Here is a 22,122-nt window from a genome sequence, read left to right as displayed (position 1 = left end):
ATCTGCATGCAGCCAAGTTGTGACACACAGCTCCCCCCCCCCGCCCCAATTTCTTGGAAGAGAAAAACTGCAGCTATTCAACCTCAACGCAGCCGTTGACTTCGCCTAACAGCTTCCGCTCCCGCATGACATATTAGATATCCCCGCCGCAAGGCCTGCTGCGTGTGCAAGATTACAGTGGCAAAGTGCAGCCTAATGTGTCAGAGAGGCAGTTTAATGTCCCATTATGGATACCAGGGTCCTGACAAACTGTAAAGCATCCAGATGCAATTTGTCCCCTTGATGCTGTTGGTAGATAAATATCCTGCTGCCCTCTCTCTCTCTCTCTCTCTCTCTCTCTCTCTTTTTGTGCATGGTTCTCTTGAGATTGGGTTCCCTGTGTTTTACATGTGATTGGTCCGGGATAGCACAATGTTTGTGCCATGTCTTTTTTGACAGTGATTTATTGTGCGTTTTTTTGCAGCTGAGGCTGAAAGTTTGATGCGTGTACTTAGATATTTATGATTCTGTTGAGAGTGTTGCTCTCTGATTGGGATCTGGGTAGATCAGGGTGTTACCTCTCTAATGGTTTTAATAGCTAATCATGTTTGAACGCTGCCTGAAACACCGGCTGCAGGCTGGGCTGATGTCACACCAAATTATTGAATCTTCTCCAGGCTCACTGTCTGGTTCCTTGGATGAAAAAGTTGCAAGTTGACCTTTCTGTCCCATTTAAACTCCAGCCACAAGTGATTTCAAACTTTCAGCAGGGTTGCCGGAACAAAGATTCTTTTTTAAAACCTCACACAGGCGTTTTGACAAATAATTCTTATTGAACAGAGGCAGGATTATGCACGCATGCACCTTGGAGATGCCCAGAAGAAGAGACTCACACCGGTGAGCGGATCAGTGAATGTTTGTTCCTTCCTCATGTGCTTTGACAGTATTATTTAAAAGACTCGGGCGTCCAGCGTCTCTGCCAAATGATGGTTGTGTGAACCGATAAAGGCTTCAGCCCGGGGAGAACTGTTTTAGATGCTATCTGTGTTTTGTTTCAATTAAAGCTGGGATCACAGAGACTGCCAGTGACCAGCTGACAGCTAATCCCTCAGGACAGGGAACGAGTTGCACAGCAGCCGATGTCGTCGGAGGTTAAACGTCCCTTCTTCTCGATGAGGCGTTCTTCACAGGCAGACGCATCCAGCTGTTGCCTCCCTCGGCCTTGATAGGCACCGCAAGAGCCGCCCCCGCCCGAGGAAGAGATGTTAAATGTGCGATAAAGTGCGAAAAAAACAACTTCGCCTTTGAACCACACTCGTCAAAATTGAGATTTTAACCTCCGACACAGCAGCAGCATGTGGGATGTGAGAAGTGTTGCCCGTTAAGGAGGGAGATGGCGTCCGCTGGATGTTTTACCTCTCGCTGTGTTTCCTGGTAATGAATGGCAGCTAATGACCCCCACCTCCGCTGCCGGCTCTCCTTGACGCCCGGTGCTCCGCCGCTGTGCTGGTGGCTGTCTGGGAGATGAGAGGAGAGCGATGAGGGGGTGAAGAGGTAGGCAGAGGGGAGAGGAGAAGGAAGGAAGGACACACCAGGGGGCTGTCACACCTCGTACAAGCCCCAGCGCTGAGGTGGGAGCTTCAGCATGGACGGATCAAACGGAGAGGAAGGGGGGGGCGTCAGTAACACGTTAAGATGCTGTGTTGTTCACAGCTGCGTTGGTGTGGGAACGAGCCAGACCCACAGGTGCTTGGTAGACCTTGAAGCCCGCCTTTCACTTCTCCTCATTTCCAACCAGTTGCCCTTACTCTGATGTGTTACTTCATGCTTCATTAACGGCTTTATGTTTCTGTCTCGTGATCTTTCAGCCACAGGGACCTGAAGCCAGAGAACCTGTTGCTAGATGAAAAGAACAACATCAGGATAGCAGACTTCGGCATGGCCTCCCTTCAGGTCGGAGACAGTCTGCTGGAAACCAGCTGTGGGTAAGTAATATGCAAAAACACTGGAATGCAAACCTTGTCTGGTGCAGCGTCACGACCTCATACACAAGGAGACCTCAGCCCTAAACATGCCTGAGTGAATTATTCAATAATTCATTCAACTTGATGTAGAGAAATCAACGAAAATGTTGAAAAAGGCCTCACAGTGTTATAAAAAGTGAAAAGAAAATCCTGGATCTGCCCCCTAATCAACTATAAATCGATATATAGATTTTTTCCCGACCAATACTGTGTCCTTCCTCCAGGTTTTGTGGTAATCAGTCAGGGTGTTTGTGTAATCCTACTCACTAACAAACCTGACCTCTATCGGTGGAGGAAATGTAGATAATGCTAAGACTCAGAGTTAATATATGTCATAGTTGGACTCGAGGAGCAGATGGGGTTTCTGATAGAGGCAGCAGAGATGAACAGAGAGGAAAAGAAGAAGAAGAGGAGGAGGATGAGGAGGAGTGGAGCTACCGAGCCCTCCTGCAAGGTGCCGTGCTCTCGAAGCCTCTGGTATCGTGTTGATCTCCTGAGGAGAAGCAGTCGGCGTCTCTCACAGATTGTGCTGTCTGGCTGTGAGCGGGGGGGCCACGGCCATGGCCGCGCATTACAGCTCTCCATCTCCTCATATCAGGCTCCGGGTTTTATGATCTGGCAGTCACGACCACGCCGGGCCCATCAATCCCACAACGACTGCAATGAATTCCACTCGCAGGAAAAGTCACTTTCAAAGTCTTTGGTAGATGGTCATTCATGTTGTGGGAGTGTTTTTCTTTTATTTATTTAACCCTGAAGTGTCGTGAGCGGTGTACAGTGTCTCGTTTGTCAATAAAATCAGCTCATTTGATCATGGTTTACTTTTGGTACTTTTAGTTCATGGGTTCATAAAGTTTGTGACGACGTGGATTAACAAGAGGTTTTTACTGCAGCAAAGAAACTCTCATCTGAGTCTTACCCAATTTCAAACTTCAGTGTGAATTCAATATGAAGGCATGTAATAATGTTAATAATAGGTATACATCAAGCACATTGACATTGTTTTTATTATTGATTATTACCTTCTGCCAAGGAGGCAGTCTGAGATTTTGACATATTTTCCAAGGGAATAATTCATGGATCTTGATTTTTTAAAAACAAATTTAAGGGACTGATATTAATGAGCTCCAAATAAAAATCTGAAACTAGCAGTAAATGTGGTGTCATATGGGGACAAAGAGGGCTACAAACCTGTTATGATGACACTAAGTCAAACCAAAGTGGGAGGGACACTTGCATGTTGTATTCTCTTGCAGGTTGGTGGTGCACTTGGAGAATCTTTGCTCTGTGGTTACACATCTCACCGTTCACAGGGCTGAGAGTTATATTGGGTCCTGTGACATCTGTCTCCAGCTCAGACCTGATTCTGTCCAGATTATTCCTCCAAATCAGCTGCAGCTGAAATTACACACACTGGCATACACACGCAATTCACCCAACACACATGGAGCTGGCCGGGCTTAGCTCATCCCTGACCCCCTCGAGACCCTTTGTCCCCTGCCTGTTGGTCGTTGCTGTCGCTGTCGGTCTCGGACAACCTAACTCTCTCAAAACATGTGTTCAATTAAATTCATTTTTTTTCACCAAATGACAGCATCTCTTCAGGCGTTTTACATGCACGACTGCTCATTTAACCATCAAACACATAAGCAAACAGTTGAAACTGCATAATTCTTTCCGAACAGTCGCACAGAGCCGTGACTCATGACTCATCTGTGGAGATCAGGCGAACTGAGAGCAGCTTGCACAAAGCTATTTGCAAGTAAAATGTGCACGACTGACTCATTCTGCAGCCGTGATGACCACACTGAAGTGTTTCCTGTTTCCTAGAAAGGCCACAGAATGCGGCAGCTCTCACTTCTCTTTTTTGCAGCTGTACCTATATCTGATAGCATTCTGCTGCTGAGTGTTTGTGCTAAAGGATCCCGGTGCAGTGCATCTGCTCAGTCCCCTGCGTCCATTTACAAAGTGCTAAAGGCACTTGTTGCAGGTGGGAACACAGCGTTGTCTTTCACAGAGGCAAGCACTGACACACACCACAAACACACACACACAAACACACACACACACACAAGCACACAACCAAGTAGTTATGTTTTCTTTCCACTCAGCTCCATATCCACTTCTGCTTGCGTCGTAGTCTCACAGGAATGTGGAAGCTCTGTGTGCGTTTGTGTGTCATGACCTAATAAATGTAGACGTGCCATACACAGCGTGTGTGTGTGAGAGTGAGTGTGTGTGTGTGTTTGGCTATTGATTATTCATGCTCTTCTGACTGTCCCATCTCTAAGTGTAGATATGACACTTTTTAATTAAATGCATTTATCTGGCCCCCTCTCACTACGCAGCAGTCTGACAGAAATGTATTCCATTTGCCACGGGTAATGGAGCTGAGTGAAGCTGGGACTCGCCTCAGGTGGAGTAGGGGGAGCCCCGGAGCACATACATAAATACATGCAGACACGCAGATCTATAGATGAGCAGAGGCAATGACAGGCACATACAAATGTGGTTGCGGTGACGCAGGCACACAACCGACTTCTGCGTCTCCGTCTGGCCGCACGAGCCCATCAGCGGCGAGTTCATCATCGCTCGCTGCTTAGTTCCGTTACACTGATTGATGGAAGGAAATTATCTTGTGTGCAGAGAGTAGCTACACAAATCTGGCTCAACAAGATGGATTTTCATGAAGATGAGCAGCAGGAACTCGGATCTATTGACTCCACGATACGAAAACTCTTTGCTTCGAAGGGCCTCTTTGAACTGGTAGTCCAGAGATTTCTTAGATATAGGGCCGACACTAACACTGATAAGGTCTTCAAGTATAAAGACAGCCTTTTTGTGCATCTGTATCATTTTTGTCTCTGTGCTTTCTATGCTTGTTTGTTCTTTACTCTTAATAGATAAAGTTTCTTTCCGGTTCATTGATTTTATATATGATATCTCATTGGTGTTGGGGTGAGAGAGAGTAACTGAGCCTGTAGCAATCAGCAAGAAAAGACTAATGTTATATGGTCAGAGAGAAGTGGCTCTTTTTACATCATAAAGTAGTCTATCATTTAAAATCATGGTGTGATCAGCAAGAGATCATGGCATGGGCTTTCATATGAGACCAGTATTTTAATGGTATCACCTGAAATACATTTAAATGAGCTTTAATTGCAAGTTTAAAGTCTGAAACTGTAAAAGAGACCTGCAGTTGTTGGGCAGCGGAGTTATGACCGGCTGCAGGACGGCCATCTGATCGACAATGTCCCTTACGTTGATAAGTCCCAGCCGCCGCTGATACAGAGCATGAGTTTATTACCATTTTATTAATAGTGAACGTACCGCATGTCCAAATTGCACTAAACTCAACATCGTGCTTCCTTTGGCCTTTAACAATACACTTGCCAAGTATGATGGCCATCAGATGAACGGTTCCCAAGATATGCGACCCACATACAGACAAACATATCTGGAATTATTAAACGCACAGATGTTTTCCTCTGTCAAATTTGCTGTATATTGCATGTGACTGTCATTTTGAAATAGGATTTTGACAAATTAGAATTCAGCTCAAAGCAGAAAGGTCTTCACTCTCACCCTGTGTTTGCAACCCAAAGCTTCTGCAAATAATGAGTCTATATTCACGCTGGCTCCAGCTCTGGTTCGTGGCTCTCATGAGGCATAACTAGTGCAAATCTCAGGGTTGTTGTTGTTTTTATTTATTTATTTTTTCAGTCCTGCTCATCTGCATAATGCGCTATGACACTTGCAATCAGGAAAGACGCATTTGCATAGGCTCGCATTTGAACTTCCCCCTCTTGACACGGTGGCAGCGATTGTTATCGGCCAGTATTTTGACAGCCTCGGAGAGCCAGGCCGTCAGAGTTGGTATTCATGAATGCCCGGGACAGCAGCCGGGCTAATGGGCGCCATGTTTACAGAGTTCAGATAGTCTCTCATTACTGTAGAACCAAATACTCTGCTGTTAAATAAGACGGAGCAGGAAAAGGGAGGTGGAAGACACATCACCGGGGGTAAGCGGTTTGGGGAGACAGGTGCCTGGTTTTGTTTTTCTCTCTGCTGTCACATGAGAGGCAACTGCAGAAAGAAAATGCAGTTTCATTTATTTGATTATAAATTGATGCAAAGCTCTTATCAACCTATCTGACGATGAGAGATACTGAATTTGGAAAATGCGACAACGTCAAAGCACAAACGGAAAGTTCCACTCGCCCATTAAAGAATAACACGCCGGACTCATCCAGAGCCATTGGCTTACGGACCAGCCGTTGTGAGGGAGCTCCGTAAATCTTCATACGATATTGATGTGTCAATCTAGTCATTGGGTTTACTGTCAGCCCATCCAGGTGCTGTAAAGATTAGTGGGTCTGTTCGCTGTCTGCTGTGAGAGGATGCCCTTGAGTGAGCAAGCAGGAGGACATCCAAACACCCTCAGGATATCTAAACTCCCCGAGCACATCTTGATCTATGTTTGCCGCAGACATTTATTATCTGCCTACATTGTTCTCCTCACATTAACATACAGCGTAGGACTGTTTAATGTTTGCTGGGTCAGGATTGTATAACCCTGTTTCACTTCGCAGTACATAGATGAGACCTCAGATAACCCAGATATGTTCTTTTCTTTGAGTTGTTTTCCTTAAGTCATTCACTGTTTGCTCTTTCCTGTGTTTGTCCCACAGATCTCCACACTACGCCTGCCCAGAGGTCATCAGGGTAAATCGTTTTTTACACATTTTTTAGATTGTTTCTGCTCCATTTGCTACTTTTTTTATATCCCTCCATGTTATTTTATTTTTACTCTAACGCTCTGTCCGAACCCGCCGACACTCTCTTGTCCTCAGGGAGAGAAGTATGACGGGAGGAAAGCAGACGTCTGGAGCTGTGGGGTCATTCTATTTGCCCTGTTGGTGGTGAGTGTCCGCTTCTTCCTCACTAACTGAAAGTGATTATGCCGGCGTTCAGTTTAAAGGTCTACAGTGGAATGTGGCATAGTCTGATTTCACCATGAAGTGTTCCCAGCCCTTTGTAAATGTGTGTTTAGCCTTTATAATGTGGCTCTGCGGTTCGATCCCAGTCTCCTCCATACAGTGTGCTGAAGTGTCCTTGGGTGTCAGCTCCTGCCGACTGTGCCACTAGTGTGTGATTGATATGTGATAGAGAAAGTGCTGCACATAGATGCACTGTAATAAATACTAATGAACTGTAAAGCTCTGTATAATTACAGACAATTTAATATTAACACCAGCTGTACTGAATCAATGGAGGAAAGTAAGTGCACTTAAAAAGCAAAACTTTGAAAAACTCACAAATTCAAATTACTCCAATCAATTATAAAAAATGTAAACTAAAACTCATGATTTGTACCCACTCATTATTTTGTTTTCGATAATTCTTTCCTAAAGGATTACAAAAACTTCTAATTTTGAGTTCAACATACTAAGAACTTTGTACAAACTTTTAGCATTTGTTCTATACTGCCATCCAGTTTCTGGGTTCCCCATTACCTGTCGCCTCCTAATTCATACCGCATGTGAATCAACGGAGCCGGGGATCAAACATATATGGAATTACCCCATAAAGTTGTTCCGTACAAACTTTGTGCCAAGGTTGCCTTAACAAGACAAAACCAAAACGCAGGAGGTTGAGTCATCAAACTGCATGCTCCATCAACTAATCTGTAAATTTGTCATAACTTAATTCAAGCATTTGGATTAACCAAAAGTATGCTTCATCATTAAATTTATTTTATAAAAATGTACTTGGCACTTAAAGTTTACATAACTTAACCTCATCAAAGCAACAAGATGTCACGACGAAGTTAAGTTGATTCAACAAATCATTCACGGTGTACTTCACTTAATGAGAAGAGGAAAGATTCAACATGTAGTCATAAAAACACTGATCTGTAGAAGCTCTGACAAAACACCCTTGAGAACTGGTGGTAGACTAAACTCAACTTTAAGGGAGCTCCAGACTTTCAAAACCAACTTCACACAAGAAACCTTATAAAGTCAGTGGAATCTAATACTTTAAGTTTATGATGCCATTCCCAACTCTTTTCAACTTATTTATCGTTTTATTTAAGTGAACAATTTCTACAGTCTGACAGGTCAGTCGTGGTTCTGTACACTGGCTGTTGACTCCAGGTTGACCTCAGTTCAATAAGAAGAAGGTGGGTGTGTTCTTGAAGCCACCACACAGCCTCAAGCGTAAACTGAGGGCTCAGGGATGTAAGTCCAACATCTTGAACATTTAGAGGGTCTTACCTGAGAGATGTTGCAGAGACGCCCTCCAGCTGTATAATAACACACAACAGAAGATCAGAGAATGGAATCATCTCTTTATTCATTATCCTGTATCCACACACGGCGGCGGATCCGTAATCAGGTCTATTCTCCAGCTACATTACGGCCGTGCTTTTCCAGCCGTGCAGCCCCGGAGCTTTGTCTCATCAACAGCAGCTGTACTGTAGTTCCAACACACTCCGGCGCCATGAATAATTCATCCAGCCAAACTGAAACAAGAGAGCACAAAATGAATACCAACGCTGACAGGGCAGCTCTCGGCCACAGGCCTTGTGTATTTGTCTTTGTGTTTTGCCTGATGTTTTTTCCCGTCGTCTCCTGCCGCGGCCGCACTTCTCTCACTCCAAATGAAAAAGTTTTCATGCCGTCAGTGTTTGACGGCTGATGAATATTGTCTTACTCCTGTGTTGTCCCGCTGTCTGGCTGCTAGACAACCATTTGTCTGATTGTGGGAGGCACGAATCCTCCCCATCAGTTAGACCGCGCTCCCATCATCCGTTACACAAGCCCTACCGTCTTTTTTCTCCTCTCTTCTGCCTCTCTTCATTTCTCAGATTATCTTTCCGTCTTTCCTCTGTCTCTCCCCCCTCCATCTTGTCTTCTGGTGGGGGCTTGTCATTCATCAAGCAGCCACATCTGTGAGGTGTCGGCTCGCTCTGATGAATGACGCAGATGAGAGAATGCTAAATGAACGAGGTAAATGAGAAAGCTGGGTAATTATTAGAAAAAGCCCCAGTTTCAGTTTACCGCTGTTTATTATATATTTTGCCGGCTGAGGGCAGAACGCTCTAATTGGAGAGTTGAACAAGTCGAGAATGCCTCTTCTTTAACTCGAGCAGGATTAAGCCTCAAAATGTGGTTTTGTTTCTTCCACAGAGTCTTGTTAGTAATTCATATTCTTTTCTTTTCTCCCCTCAAACGAGTGAAGTCTTATTCTCTCCTGTGATGCCGTACACTCTTACCTTTATACTTTGTTGGCTTTTCTTTGTTCCTACACCTGCCGTACATCTTCAGCGTTTCCAATTTCTTTTCCCTTTTCTCACTCTCTCTGTTCTTGCCCTCCTCTCTCCAGGGTGCCCTGCCGTTTGATGATGACAACCTGAGGAATCTTCTGGAGAAGGTGAAGTTGGGAGTGTTTCACATGCCACACTTCATTCCGCCAGACTGTCAGAACCTGCTCCGCGGCATGATTGAAGTGGATGCTACCAAAAGACTAACGGTCAGTGCAAGAGACTGGACCGTTACCACTATATTCATGTATTGACGTGTGTTTTTTGTTTCGGGCGGCTTTTCCTGGTTTAAAAATGATAAAATGTGTGTGTGTGTTTGTGCTATTGTACAGCTATCTTTGTGAGGACCAGTTTGAGTCTACAACCAACAGAATGAGGACATTTTGGGAAAGTTAGGACCTTTTGGCCAGTCCTCACTTTGTGACCACCCCCCTTTAATGGACTGTTTTGGGGTGAAGACTTGGTTTTATGGTTAGGGTTAGAATTAGGTTTAGGTTAAGGGTTAGGGTTAGGCATTTAGGTTGGATGGTTAGGGTTAAGGGCTAGGGAAGGCATTATGCCAGTGACTGTCCTCACTAAGATAACTGTACAAACGTATGATTGTGTATATATGTGTGTTTACTCACTTTAGTTTCCTCTTTGGGACATTTGTCTCTACCAACACTGACCTTGTGAGGACAAATATACCTCATGGGGAATAAAACTCAGTTCTAATGGGTCAAAGCATCTTTTCTGAGCTCCTGGTTAAGGTCAGGGTTTAGATGTGGTCTGTTGTTAGGTAAAGGTTTTGGTATGAATTGGTTAATGTTAGAGATAAAGTTTTGGTTTGGCTGTCCACCCGTATGGAAGTAAATGCAAGCTCCTAATAAGGATAGCTTCACAAACCTTGTGTGTGTGTGTGTATATGTGTGTTTACACGTAATGAGGCCTGAATTCTATCTGTAGTGAATATTTTTTATTCATAGTCCCGAACCAGCCGGCTTTATTAAAAATGTTGTAGAAGCAGAAAAACACATTTAGATGTTATTTCAGACAAAATTCAGAACCCAGACATGTCAGGTTTGGGTTACCAGAGGAAAAATCATTATTTTGCAAATTCACAGCAAGCTTGGAAAACGTGCAACGCTTGAAGCTGAGAGCAAGATGCCCATAGATACACTTTCAAACTAAAGTGGCTTATACCAAGTCGACGCCGGCGGAAAGCCAACCACTGTTGTTTGGTCTGTTTCTCTCTCTCCCCTCCCTTGTTTCCCAAATGTGTTTTCCTCATCCTCAATTCCGTTCGGGTTCCTCCTACGTACGGGGTGTGAATTCAGCAGAGGACTGTTGTTTGTGTGCTCTCCCTCTGCACTCTTTAGTGCACTCATCACAATGCCAGGCCCCTTCTGCTGAGGAACTGATCACCTTGGCAAGGTGGCTGCAGAACTCAGAGATGTGAAGGGCAGAGAGTCAGGATAGAGAGAGAGAGAGGGAGGGAGATGGAAGAAGGGAAATGTAAATAATGAAAGTGCAGCCACAGAGCTCAGAAGTACAGACTTCACAGTAAGACGTGGCTGCCCTTTGTTCTTGTCCTGCTTTTCACATTCAAACAATGCACATGGATACAGACACGCTTGTAAGTTAGTGTAGCTGCACAGGCAAAAATTCAAGATATTGCAGGCATGCTGTTTGCACACACCTCTCCAGGTATCTTTGTGGATCAATGCATATAACAAATTTATGTTCATGGACTGAAACATGTCTTTACACTTCCTGTAAGTGGAACCTGCTGCTCCAATCCTTACAGCTTAGCTTATCATTCACAGACTCTGCTCAGACTCGGTATTAACATTCGTCCTGAGCAATCCGATCACAAGTGTAGAACGTTTAGTTTGTCTGCTTACACCCAGGAATAAAATGTGACCACTTGTGATCAGATCTCATATCTATATGCAAATTAACAGGACCAGTTGTGATCGGATTCCTCAGGATGGACGTTAGTACCAGATCTGGACAGGGTCACTGTGTGAGAATGATTTAAACTTATAGGAATTCCAAAGACCAAACTGCAAACTTGTTAGAAAGCTACAAAAAGGAAGAGATGCAGCGGCACTAACAACCTAAAGGGAGAGCCTGTGTTGAAGCATCAGCCAAAGACCCCACCTCTTTGGTATGCTGTATGTACACTATATGCCTTTTCCCCCCCTGTGCTCTCTGCCTGACGAGGACAGGTCACCCTGAGATCCCCTAGATATGTCCACCAGCCTCCAGCGCTGTCCTCCACAAAGCGTTACACACAGTCCGAGCTGCTGGGAGAGAATATGCTACCTGTCTGCTCCTCTCTCTCAGGCACGAGCGCTGCAAACCGAGCTCCGGGGATGTGCTCTGACCTTAAGGAAAGTCAAATAGCTGAGTCGAGCATTGTTGGAGTTTAGCTGCGATCGCCCAGTCCTGGATGAAGACGAGTACATGAAAGGGCGTCGTCGAAGAACATGTTCTTTTGCTCGTGGATTATTTATAATGATGTTGACAGTAGCTCACTGATTAAAATCAATAGGGTAATCAAACCATAACTGTTATTTTAAGCCTGGTTATGCAGAGAGTCAGAGGTTGCAGAAACTCCAGTTCCTGTTCGGCTACTTTTCTTTAGCGGGACTTTCTCTGGTGTTACCTTTTTCATTTCTATGATTGGGTTTAGTTACTTTCTTTTTCATTTAATATAACTATTGACGTTAGGCTATATCTGTGTTATTTTTTCGGGGTTGTCGCATTAATATAACAAATTCTGAGACTTCTATACATTTCAAATAGATTAATGCCTCACCCAGATTATTTATAATGATGTTGACAGTAGCGCACTGAATAAAATCAATAGGGTAATCAAACCATAACTGCTCTCTGTATTCCAGTACGTCTATTGTCACCGTCTGTTAATTAGATTTTGTTAGTAGATGCACACACACACAAAGCCGAGGCCCCTGCAGAGTCTGAGTGGGGGGGGGGCACGTGCCCCGGGTTTAAGGGGCTTAGCTGCGTAAAAGCCTTTCCTGTCTGTGTAGCCGGGACCCCGGAGGCGCCGGGAACAACCACCTCAACAGTCGTCTCATCTCCGCCGTTGAAATCAACACAGACACCCGGGAAAGATCTTCTTCCTCGTGATCCCGGGCTAATGAAGAGGATTGGCTAGCTTATTATATTAAAGAGCGGCTCATCACAGAGAGATGATACCCCCCCCCCCCTCCCACAGGCACGGCACAGATAAATTACCAAGGTTGCTGGAATGAAAATATAGGAAGTGTGTGTGTGTGTGTGTTTTGTGTGTGTCAAATTAAATTGACCTGATTCACACGTAACTGCAGTTAATTTGGACAAATGGAATGAAACTCTTAGTTTCCATCATCGTGACCCTCCAGACTTTCATTTACAAATCTGGTTGCGTAGCGTCCCCCCCCCCGATGTGCAGGCACTTCAGTGATCCCTCTGCCACCGCTCGCTCACTGTCGCTGCCTCACAACCGTGACCACGGTGGTAGAGAGCGGTAGTTACAGAAAGTGAGGTTTTTAATTATTTAAAGGCTGCAAGCTCTTTATACAATTTTTGGTTTGCACGAAAAACAAACAATTAATTCTTCTTTTAAGCCTGGTTATGCTCAGAGTCAGAGGTTGGAGAAAATCAAGTTACTGTTCGGCTGCTTTTCTTTAGCAGGACTTTATCTTGTGTTTTTCATTTCTATGATTGGGTTTACTTTCTTTTTCATTTGATATAACTATTGACGTTAGGCTATATCCGTGTTATTCGCATTAATATAACAAATTCAAGTACTTAGATGTTGGAACATTTCCCCCGTTGTCCCACCAACTCTCATGCTTCTCCCTTTACCTAAACAAACAGCAGCACAGTATGAATGAGACACAAACACATTCTGAGACTTCTATACATTTCAATTTTACAATTAGATTCATGCCTCACCCAGATAAATACGTACATGTACAGACACTCGTACTCGCTCCTCCTCCGATCTCCTGCCGCAGCAACTTTCCCGTCGGCCTGAGTGAAAGCAGCCGGAATTGCTACTGTCACATTTAGAGACTGATTGATGTGATACTGCATTTCAAACCACATCACTTTCAAGCCTGCCTGTGATATCGGTCTCTTGCCTCCAGGCCTTCAATAAAAGTCACAGAGAGTAGGTCACCCACCGGCCTGTATCTGACAGTCAGGGTGTCTCTGTCAATACCGTGACCTCTGTGGATGCAGACAGGATTCACCTACAGTCAGTAGCCCCCCCGCCCGTCTCTGCCACTGTACCGACTTCACACGGAGGCATTTATCAGCGCTAAAGCGTAGAGGTCGATCCTCCGGGACGGCCAACGCGTCGAGGCGTTGCCGGGCGCGCACACTCAAGAACTGTGCCCTCTAAATAAGTGAGGATAATTAGAGCTGCTATGTGCATCTCGTGTGGTTCCACAGCAACAGCAGGAGCAAATTAAAAAGTCCCAGCAGTGACATTGATCCTGTTTTCCTCTGTGGCCAGTTAAAGCACCGCCGAGTCATTCTAATAGACATCTTCCCTTGTTGCTTGCTGTTTCTGTCTCTTTCTGTTTTCCCTTCTTGAGGAAAAAGGACCATGTCGACAGGGTGGTTGACTATTATAGTTGGGTCATGAAATTTTGCTCCAATCAGTCACCGGTTCCTACCCGGCTGGTTCCTGGTGAACCGAATCACGCCGCAGATTTCAGTGGCTCATTTATACCTGAGCTTTGAACTGAAATAGTTGCCCTGCTTACAGGCGACATAAACAACAACGCATGTTCCTATTTAACGTTACATTTAACTCTGGTGGCAACACACTCTGGCAGCAGGGAGGGAGTATTTTGCTGTATAAATCACTGAAACTGTTATTTTGTGTTTAATTATTGTAGTTGCGTTAAGTTTATAAATAATGTGATTTTGTCTAGTAATTTTGTACGTTTTGCACTTGTATATTTAAATTATAAAAACAATATAAAAGTATACTTCAAACTGTTAACACATTTTTTACCTCAAATTTTTGCCTTAGCAATCAAAAAAAAGAAGCCATTCCTATTATATCCAGTATCTGTCCTGGCACCTGTACCTTTTAAAAATATTGATTTGGCCCTGGTAAAAAACACATGATACCAAACACTATGGTGATGAGGTGGGATGATAAGTCTGTTTGTAAAAGTAATAGAAATTTAACAGGATATATTGGGCAACTTTGGGTTTTCCCACACAAAAGATGACCAGTATGAAGGAAACACAGGTTATCTTTGGTCATGGCTCCAGAGTGGAGGATCCTGAGTCGTACTGTTAGAAATTTCCAGAGACGGCTGTTGTCATAGACCAAACTTGACGATGGTGTCCCAGCTACGACCTGCGTCTACCAACCAGCCAATAGAAATGCTGCATGAAATGGCGCTCCACAACCCTGTTAACCACTCCAGCTCATAAAGTCTGTCACCAGCTCTATGAGATTCATGTTGCATTTCGTGTTGCTCGCAATAAACTTGTAACCCTGCTGAAATCTCACAGTCTGTCGGTGCCTTAATAGTCGTGGAGAGTGAGAACGGGAGATTCCCTTTAGACCAGAGGGCTCGGCAGGGTCAACAGTGTGTGTGAGGGGGGGTGGATAATATCCTCTGTATATAACTCGGTGCTATCTCACTCTGTTTTTTCTCAGTAATATTTTTCCCCGTTGGCAGTATTAATATTTGAAGAGCTCATTATTTACCTCCACTCTTCAATCCGGCTGTATTGTCCTGTTGCGTAAGCTCCAGGTCTTTGCTGCACTGAAGACGATGGAATGATTCACGTGAAGTTTGTGAACTGACTTTGTGTTTTCTCATTTCTTTTACAGTTAGAACAGATCCAGAAGCACACATGGTACATGTAAGTATTTTTCCTTTCTTTTTACACCCTTCCCTTCTCCTCCTCCTCCTCCTCCTCTTCCTCTCGTAGCCCGCTCTGCAGGACTCACAGACCTGAGGGGAGCCACCACATGATAAACGACTTTCAGCTCGGGCGCTGTACACGAGAGTACCTTTGAGTGGGGCATGACTCCACTCTCGGGGATGTGGGGGTAAATTGGTAGTGCATGAAAGAGGACATGCGGCATATGGTAGGCTGAGCAGGAAGCAGGGGAAGAGGAGGAGGGATGAAGAGGAGAGGGTGAACCCACCTAACCTCAGTGGTCCCACCATTTAACTTTCATAACATAGTGTGCACCCCCCTTTTACAACTAACATAAATCTTCTGAGGAAATTTGTAGCGCATGTCATTGTATTTGATGTCCGAATCCATTCATGGGAGAGATTTTTTTATATCCTCCCCCTAATTATCCCATTATCAGCATTCAGAAGTTCCAGCGGACCCATTTAAAAGGCCTTTAAAGACAAGATTTTAAAGGCCTTTTTTTTTTTCACCTCAAAAGAAAAAGCATGAATCATGGAGGCTGGAGTTTGTGAGTCCTGGAAGGAACGGAGTTATGGTTTCTGTCTGGTGCTGAACGATCATGCAAACAGGCAGCGAGACTGATAAAAGAAACAGGAAGAGATGAGCTGGGAGAGAAGAGTAATGTTGTGTAACGGAGGAAGATGCCCCACTCTCTCTCTCTCTGACTGGCTGAATGAATGAATGCATAAATTATTGAATGAATGAAACAATGGGGATTTATTTGTTTTTTTGTGAGACAAATGCGGCTGCAGCTATTTCCCAGAAGCAACCAGTTAGCAGTTTTGTGGCATTGAAACACGAGCGTCTCTCTATTCAGATCACACTAACCACAAATTCAGATTGAGTCGTCCACTCCTATTGTTTGTGTGATTGTTTGATTACTTTGTGTATTTCCTTTTATCAGGAAAACACATTTTGATTATGGAGCTTACATGAGTTGCTAATACAACATCAATGTTTACAGATTACTGTAGCTACAGAATAATGTGATTGAGACGTAAACATATCGACATAATGAGAATAATATCTGAATACTCCATACAGATTAATTAATTTGTGGTTTATTTTGAGTGCAATCTCATTCAGGTTAATGTGTTGTTTAGGTTGTTTTAATCAGACTATTGGCTTTATCTGATTTAATCTAATAATATTCCATGTTTCCATGTAAACGTAGCATCTGAACAGAGCAGAGCTTTGACCAAACAGTTTTCACCAGGTTCACTCATCATGAACAGAGGACACACAAACACTTAGTGACCAGTTTATTAGGAAGCTACAACTAAAACAATCTAATAAAACAGTTCTGCAATAAATTCACCTTCATTAACATTATATATATATTTTGTTGAAGCTGCTGATTTACCTTTGCAGTTGTGTTAGTGGCTCTGGTTTGTTGTGAGGTTGGATTTTTATTGCAGGTCCAACAGTTTCTATAAAACTTTGAACAAAACCGACCTCATAACTTTAATTACTGCAGGATTAATCACAGCGCGGCTGCATTGTTTTAGAGGTGGACTAAATAAACTGGCATCTGAATCATGTGTTTACAGGAGTGACACTGAGGTCTTGTTTTTACTTTCAGTTTTATATACCTGCAGTGAAACAGGGATTGGAGGTTTTACAGTTTACTGGGCTCAATGGAGGATGAAAAAATAGATTCAGGGAAAGAATTCTGAGGCAAATGTGTTTTCTGTATAAAAGTGTGTGTGTATATTGATAAAAATGGAAGATGCAAACAGAAAAGGTTTGCCTCGTCTGCTCCATAAACACAGGAAAGCAAAAGAAAGAAATAATAACATGATTATAATCTTGTCTCTGAGTGTCTCTGGGAAAAAAAGAGAATGATGCACGAACATTAAATATGTTTAACAAGCCAAGAGAAAGGAGAGAGAACTCAAAACTTAACAGCGATGACTCAGTCGTCTGATTTCCTCTTTCGTGAGCGTGATGACCAGAGTTCATCCTCTGAAGTTAACATGCAAAGTGACTCAACCTGGGGAAAGTACGTGACTGTGAATGTTTTATTTTTATAATCTCAAACCGGGTCATAGTGAGGCTATCCGTTGCCTCAGATGACCGAGAGGCAAACAAGCACAGGAATAGTTCACATAGCGAATTTTATATGCAGAGTAAAATCCATAAGGTAGATGAAAACATGAACCTGTTTATAATTGAAGGTGTACAGTACCAGAGACTTGCTGACGGATGACGATTTGACGAGTGACCTTATTTGCCTTGTAATCTTTTGCATCGCCAGAGCTGGGAAGAACGAGCCGGAGCCCGAGCAGCCGGTTCCCAGGAAGGTGACGATCCGCAGTCTGCCCTCCGCAGACGATGTGGACCCGGACGTCCTGGACAGCATGCACTCCCTGGGCTGCTTCAGGGACAAAAACAAACTCCTGAAAGACCTGCTGTCAGACGAGTGAGTGAAGGCTGGGGCAAAACGGAGGGATGGGGCGAAAGAAAGAGGTTTGATGGAGAAGAACAGACAGTAGCCATGAAGCAGAAAGAGAAAAATACTGAAGTTTGTCTTGTTCAAATAGAGGGAGAATAAATAAAGGCAGCTGGAGGCCGGGAGGAGAGGACAGGGTTGTGCTGTGGTTATATGAAAGGAGAGAATGGGATTTCAATGGAAGGACGGCTGTGTGATGTCCATGTTGGCCATGGCGATTCTCTTTTTACCTGGAGTCCTATGAGGCCGTCATTGGAGATGTCTGAAGCCGAGGATCTGAGCTGTTATCACACAGCGCTCACAGCACTCGCTCCTGGAAACATTCCCTCGAACCGATCCGTGCTCCCAGAGTCCGTTTCCACCTGTTTGTGACTTTTCATTTACCTCAGGATCTTTTCTACACTTAAATAATCTCCTTTCCCTCTATTTTATATTTTTCCTGCTTCTTGCTTTTAACCCAAACCGAGCACCAGTGTATAACTTCCCCCATCTCTCCCGTTTCCCCCTCCTTTGTCCTGGGAGCAAACCATAATAGTGCTGGACTGGAGGAAAATCTGCTGTCTCCATCCCCCCCGCCTTTGGTTCATTTTAGCTGAAGTTGCAGGTCCTTGTCTCTTTGCCTCCTACTGCTTTCCAATCTGTCTTTATTATGGAGGGCCAATCCCTGGGCCTTTTGCATAGCGAGCTCCGGCCTAGAGGCTAAATATATTAGACTTTTCTGATTTACTGCGAGAGGAGAGGATGAACTCGTAATGTTTGGGTACTTTCGTAAACTTCCCAGCAGCTGCAGCATATGGAGAGGGGGCATATCCTAAAACATATATGCAAAATATAATATGGCAGCTTAATGATCTGTAAAACCAAACTTTTGTTTTAACGATGGAGGCAATTTAGTTGCACAGTTTCACAAAACACCCAGAAAAGATTAAAAGACATTTATCACAGTGAGGCTTTCTGCAGTTTAACCGTCTTGGTTGTTTTTAGGCATGTGCAAACCTTGCTGCTGCTCAGGCTGCACGTGATCTATAAACAAAATGATTTTATGCACGGTTGTGTAGGTATTATCTCGGTAATTTCACTTTTCCAGATCTCTCAACATTCCTTTTATTGCCTCCCCCTTCGCAGAGACAACCAAGAAAAGATGATCTACTTCCTGTTATTGGACCGTAAGGAGAGGTATCCAAGCCAGGAGGATCAGAACCTCCCCCCTCGTAATGAGATCGGTGAGGATTCAGCAAAAAGTATAAATGCAGAATGTGACAAGTGTGGCAAGTATCAATTTTGCTCATTGACCGCTTACAGACCAGCAATAAAAAGGTTTTTAAAGCTACAGAAGCTGAACTATGACTTCTGCCGGAGTGAGTTTCTAATAAGAGCTTTGCAAGAGGAAGAGGAATATGTGTAAGTTTGTGTGTGTGTGTGTGTGTGTGTGTGTGTGTGTGTGTGTGTGTGTGTGTGTGTGTGTGTGTGTGTGTGTGTGTGTGTGTGTGTGTGTGTGTGTGTGTGTGTGTGTGTGTGTGTGTGTGTGTGTGTGTGTGTGTGTGTGTGTGTGTGTGTGTGTGTGTGTGTGAGATACCGACATTTTGATGAATCGACTCCCTCTTCAGTGAATGTGATACAGTCAATACACTGGCCATTAGTTCAAGATCTGGGAGGAAACCATTACTTATTCACTATTAGTTAAAATGTCAACATGCTCAGCAGCGAGCATCATTCCAACACTCACACACCTGCACACAGGGCACAGAACTGTAGAAACGTGCACGTTAACTCGCCGGCTACATGGCGTTCATCCTCTGTGTTCTCCACAGATCCCCCCCGGAAGCGGGTCGACTCTCCCATGTTGAACCGTCACGGGAAGAGGAGACCGGAGAGGAAGTCCATGGAGGTCCTCAGTGTCACAGACGGGGGCTCGCCTGTGCCGGCCAGGAGGGCCATCGACATGACACAGCACGGCCAACGGTATGAGTGGAGGTGAAAAAAAAAACAATGAACACTCTTATCAAATGTGTAAACTGTAAACCTCCACCAATGAAAAAAACACTCTCTCGCCAGTTCAAAGCAGTGTTTCCCTTTAATCAGCCATTTTCTAATTTGTCCTGCCGAAGTTTACTTGTCGTAATAATACATCAGATCTCTAACCATCTAGCACAGTTGTTGCATTGCCCAGTTGTGTGCAGCTGTATTTGCTACTCTTCCATAAAGGACCCTGCTACGGCCATAGATTGAATTCATTTTGTGAGAAACGCTGCAGAGGAAGTGGAACAAAATTCCTGGATCCACCGATTTGTTTCGGCTCCAGATCTAAATTGAATTGGGTTCCTTCCTGACCAACACAGAATCCTTGGCTTCCACTGCGTTCCCTCATAATCCGTCAAGTAGTTTTTGCGTAATCCTGCTTATTGACAAAGTGAAAACATAACCGACTTGGTGGAGGTAATGATCAAACAGAGACTCACACACTGTAGCCCTGTTTGTGTTTTTGTACTGTCTGTGTTTTTGTACTGTGTGTGTTTTTGTACTGTGTGTGTGTGTGGGGGGGAGGGAGGCTTTCAGCCCAGTGGTGTTTCAGGAGGTCTGACAGCGAGTCTGGCTCTGGTGTCAGCCGGCTCCGATGTGGACGAGCACAGACAGAGACTGACTCTGTGCTCGCTTTGTCTCCTGTCTCACTGTAGTAAATCAGTGTTCAGTAAAAGCTTGGATATTCCTGACGCCCGTACAAAATGCAGCCAAGACGAAAGGTATTCACTTGTCACTCACTTCCTATCCTCTCCTCCTCCGCCTCCTCCTGCTCCTGCTCCCTGTCTCACCCTCATGCGAGGAGACGTGCCTGGCAGGAGAAAGATGCAGCAGAGCTTCCTCTCACTTTCCTCTAAGCGGTGATGATGTGTGTGTGGCATGCTGCAGCTCCGCGGTTCTTCTCTAATAAGCTTTCACTCATCTGAAAAATAAACGTAAGAGCTCCCCTGTCCTCCATGAGTCAACAGTTTTAGGTTAGCACTTCCTGAAGTTTGACTTAACTCTCTCTAATTAACTTCATTTTCAAATTGAGGGAGCCAGCACATTTGCAATTCAGACCCTCTTCTCCGCCGTTAGCTCAATTATCTATTTTTTTCACCTACTGTGCATGCATTGATAATCAGTTTCTCTCACACTGTGTCCCACTTTCTCCAGTTGCAGAGCGCCTCTCCGTTTGCGCCCTTTTAAAAATGTTAAAGTCAAGCTGGTACCACATTTCGACGAGGCGCAGTGGACTGATTTAAAAAATCTGTTTCCTCATCTTATTTCAACAGCCGATATATCATCACGTTTCTGCTCAGAGGCAGTGACACTTCTGACAGCAGGGAAGATTGAATCTGAGGGGGTAATAACCTGATCTGCCTAATGATAGGCAGATAGGCAGAGTGCTGCAGAAAGCTTTCAGACGTATAGGGCCTGGATGTAGAAGCACTGAATGTGTGTGGATAAAAAAATATACTTATAATGTTGAATATTCATCCACATGTCAGATGCATGAGAGCCTCTTCACCCGGTTCGGTCACAACACTTACGCTTAATTCTCTCTGTCCTCTGGTGCATCTGAATTTCATTTGGAGATTAATCTTCCTGTGTTTCACCGCCGCTGCTGGAATCCTTCATCCCTCCCGGAGTCTTATCTCTTCTATACTTAAAGGTTGCGTTGGTTTAGAAGCTGCTTTCCTCTGCCCTTCGCTCTGAATTCCCACACAGGCCAGTTTGCTGTGATTTTATCCAGCATTAATAATAACTCTTTAACACCAGAGCCCAGCTCGGGTCCATTTTGGCAAACCTGGGAACCCGCCAAGCTCCGCTCCGACACATAATTATCTACAAGTCAAATCCAGAGCCATTGATACGTCCCGATGCCACCTGCGAATAAACACAACTTCAAACACAGTCACTCAGGTAAACTGGGTTCCAGCTTTCTTGTCGTCCAGATTTGTGAAAAATAATCTGTGTGTCAATACGTTACGGCACTTTATACAAGCAGCAAAGTCGTTGAGAACATATTCATCACTGGCAATTTCTGTCCCATTTTAATGCACTTGCCACGTCGCTGTCGGTAGTGACAGATTTCTAAGAGTAAGTGAAGGAGTCAAAAGCGGCGCCGTGTGCTTTCACAATGAAACAAATCTCAGCGTCTCTCTCTTGGATTCCTATTAGCTGATTTACATGTCATAATAACGCACAATTTTTTCATTTACTGACGTTTCCGAAAAAATAATGTATAGTTAAGTTCTCCCCTGCTGCTCGCACGTTGAGTTCATTTTTACACCTACCTGCGAATGTGTATGAATGTAAAACCGTTTCACAGTGGGTTACCAGTCAGGAGCTGAGTGGATTCCATCATACAGGGGCGGTGAAACCAG

The 22,122-nt window shown here is 44.2% G+C and overlaps 1 protein-coding gene across 1 annotated transcript in view; it reads left to right on the top strand.

Annotated features, from left to right (window-relative positions):
- The window catches only part of LOC133009351 (serine/threonine-protein kinase BRSK2), a 165,434-nt gene that overhangs the window by 127,460 nt on the left and 15,852 nt on the right, over positions 1-22,122 (top strand). The window contains exons 5-12 of the mRNA XM_061076834.1: positions 1,848-1,964; positions 6,695-6,728; positions 6,857-6,925; positions 9,393-9,539; positions 15,188-15,219; positions 17,540-17,704; positions 18,860-18,957; positions 19,546-19,696. Of these exons, the coding sequence (XP_060932817.1) occupies positions 1,848-1,964; positions 6,695-6,728; positions 6,857-6,925; positions 9,393-9,539; positions 15,188-15,219; positions 17,540-17,704; positions 18,860-18,957; positions 19,546-19,696 (813 nt within the window). The remainder of the gene's footprint in view (positions 1-1,847; positions 1,965-6,694; positions 6,729-6,856; positions 6,926-9,392; positions 9,540-15,187; positions 15,220-17,539; positions 17,705-18,859; positions 18,958-19,545; positions 19,697-22,122) is intronic.

The sequence above is a fragment of the Limanda limanda genome, chromosome 8, assembly GCF_963576545.1.
Source record: "Limanda limanda chromosome 8, fLimLim1.1, whole genome shotgun sequence".
NCBI lineage: Eukaryota > Metazoa > Chordata > Actinopteri > Pleuronectiformes > Pleuronectidae > Limanda > Limanda limanda.
This window is presented reverse-complemented; position numbering and strand designations above follow the sequence as displayed.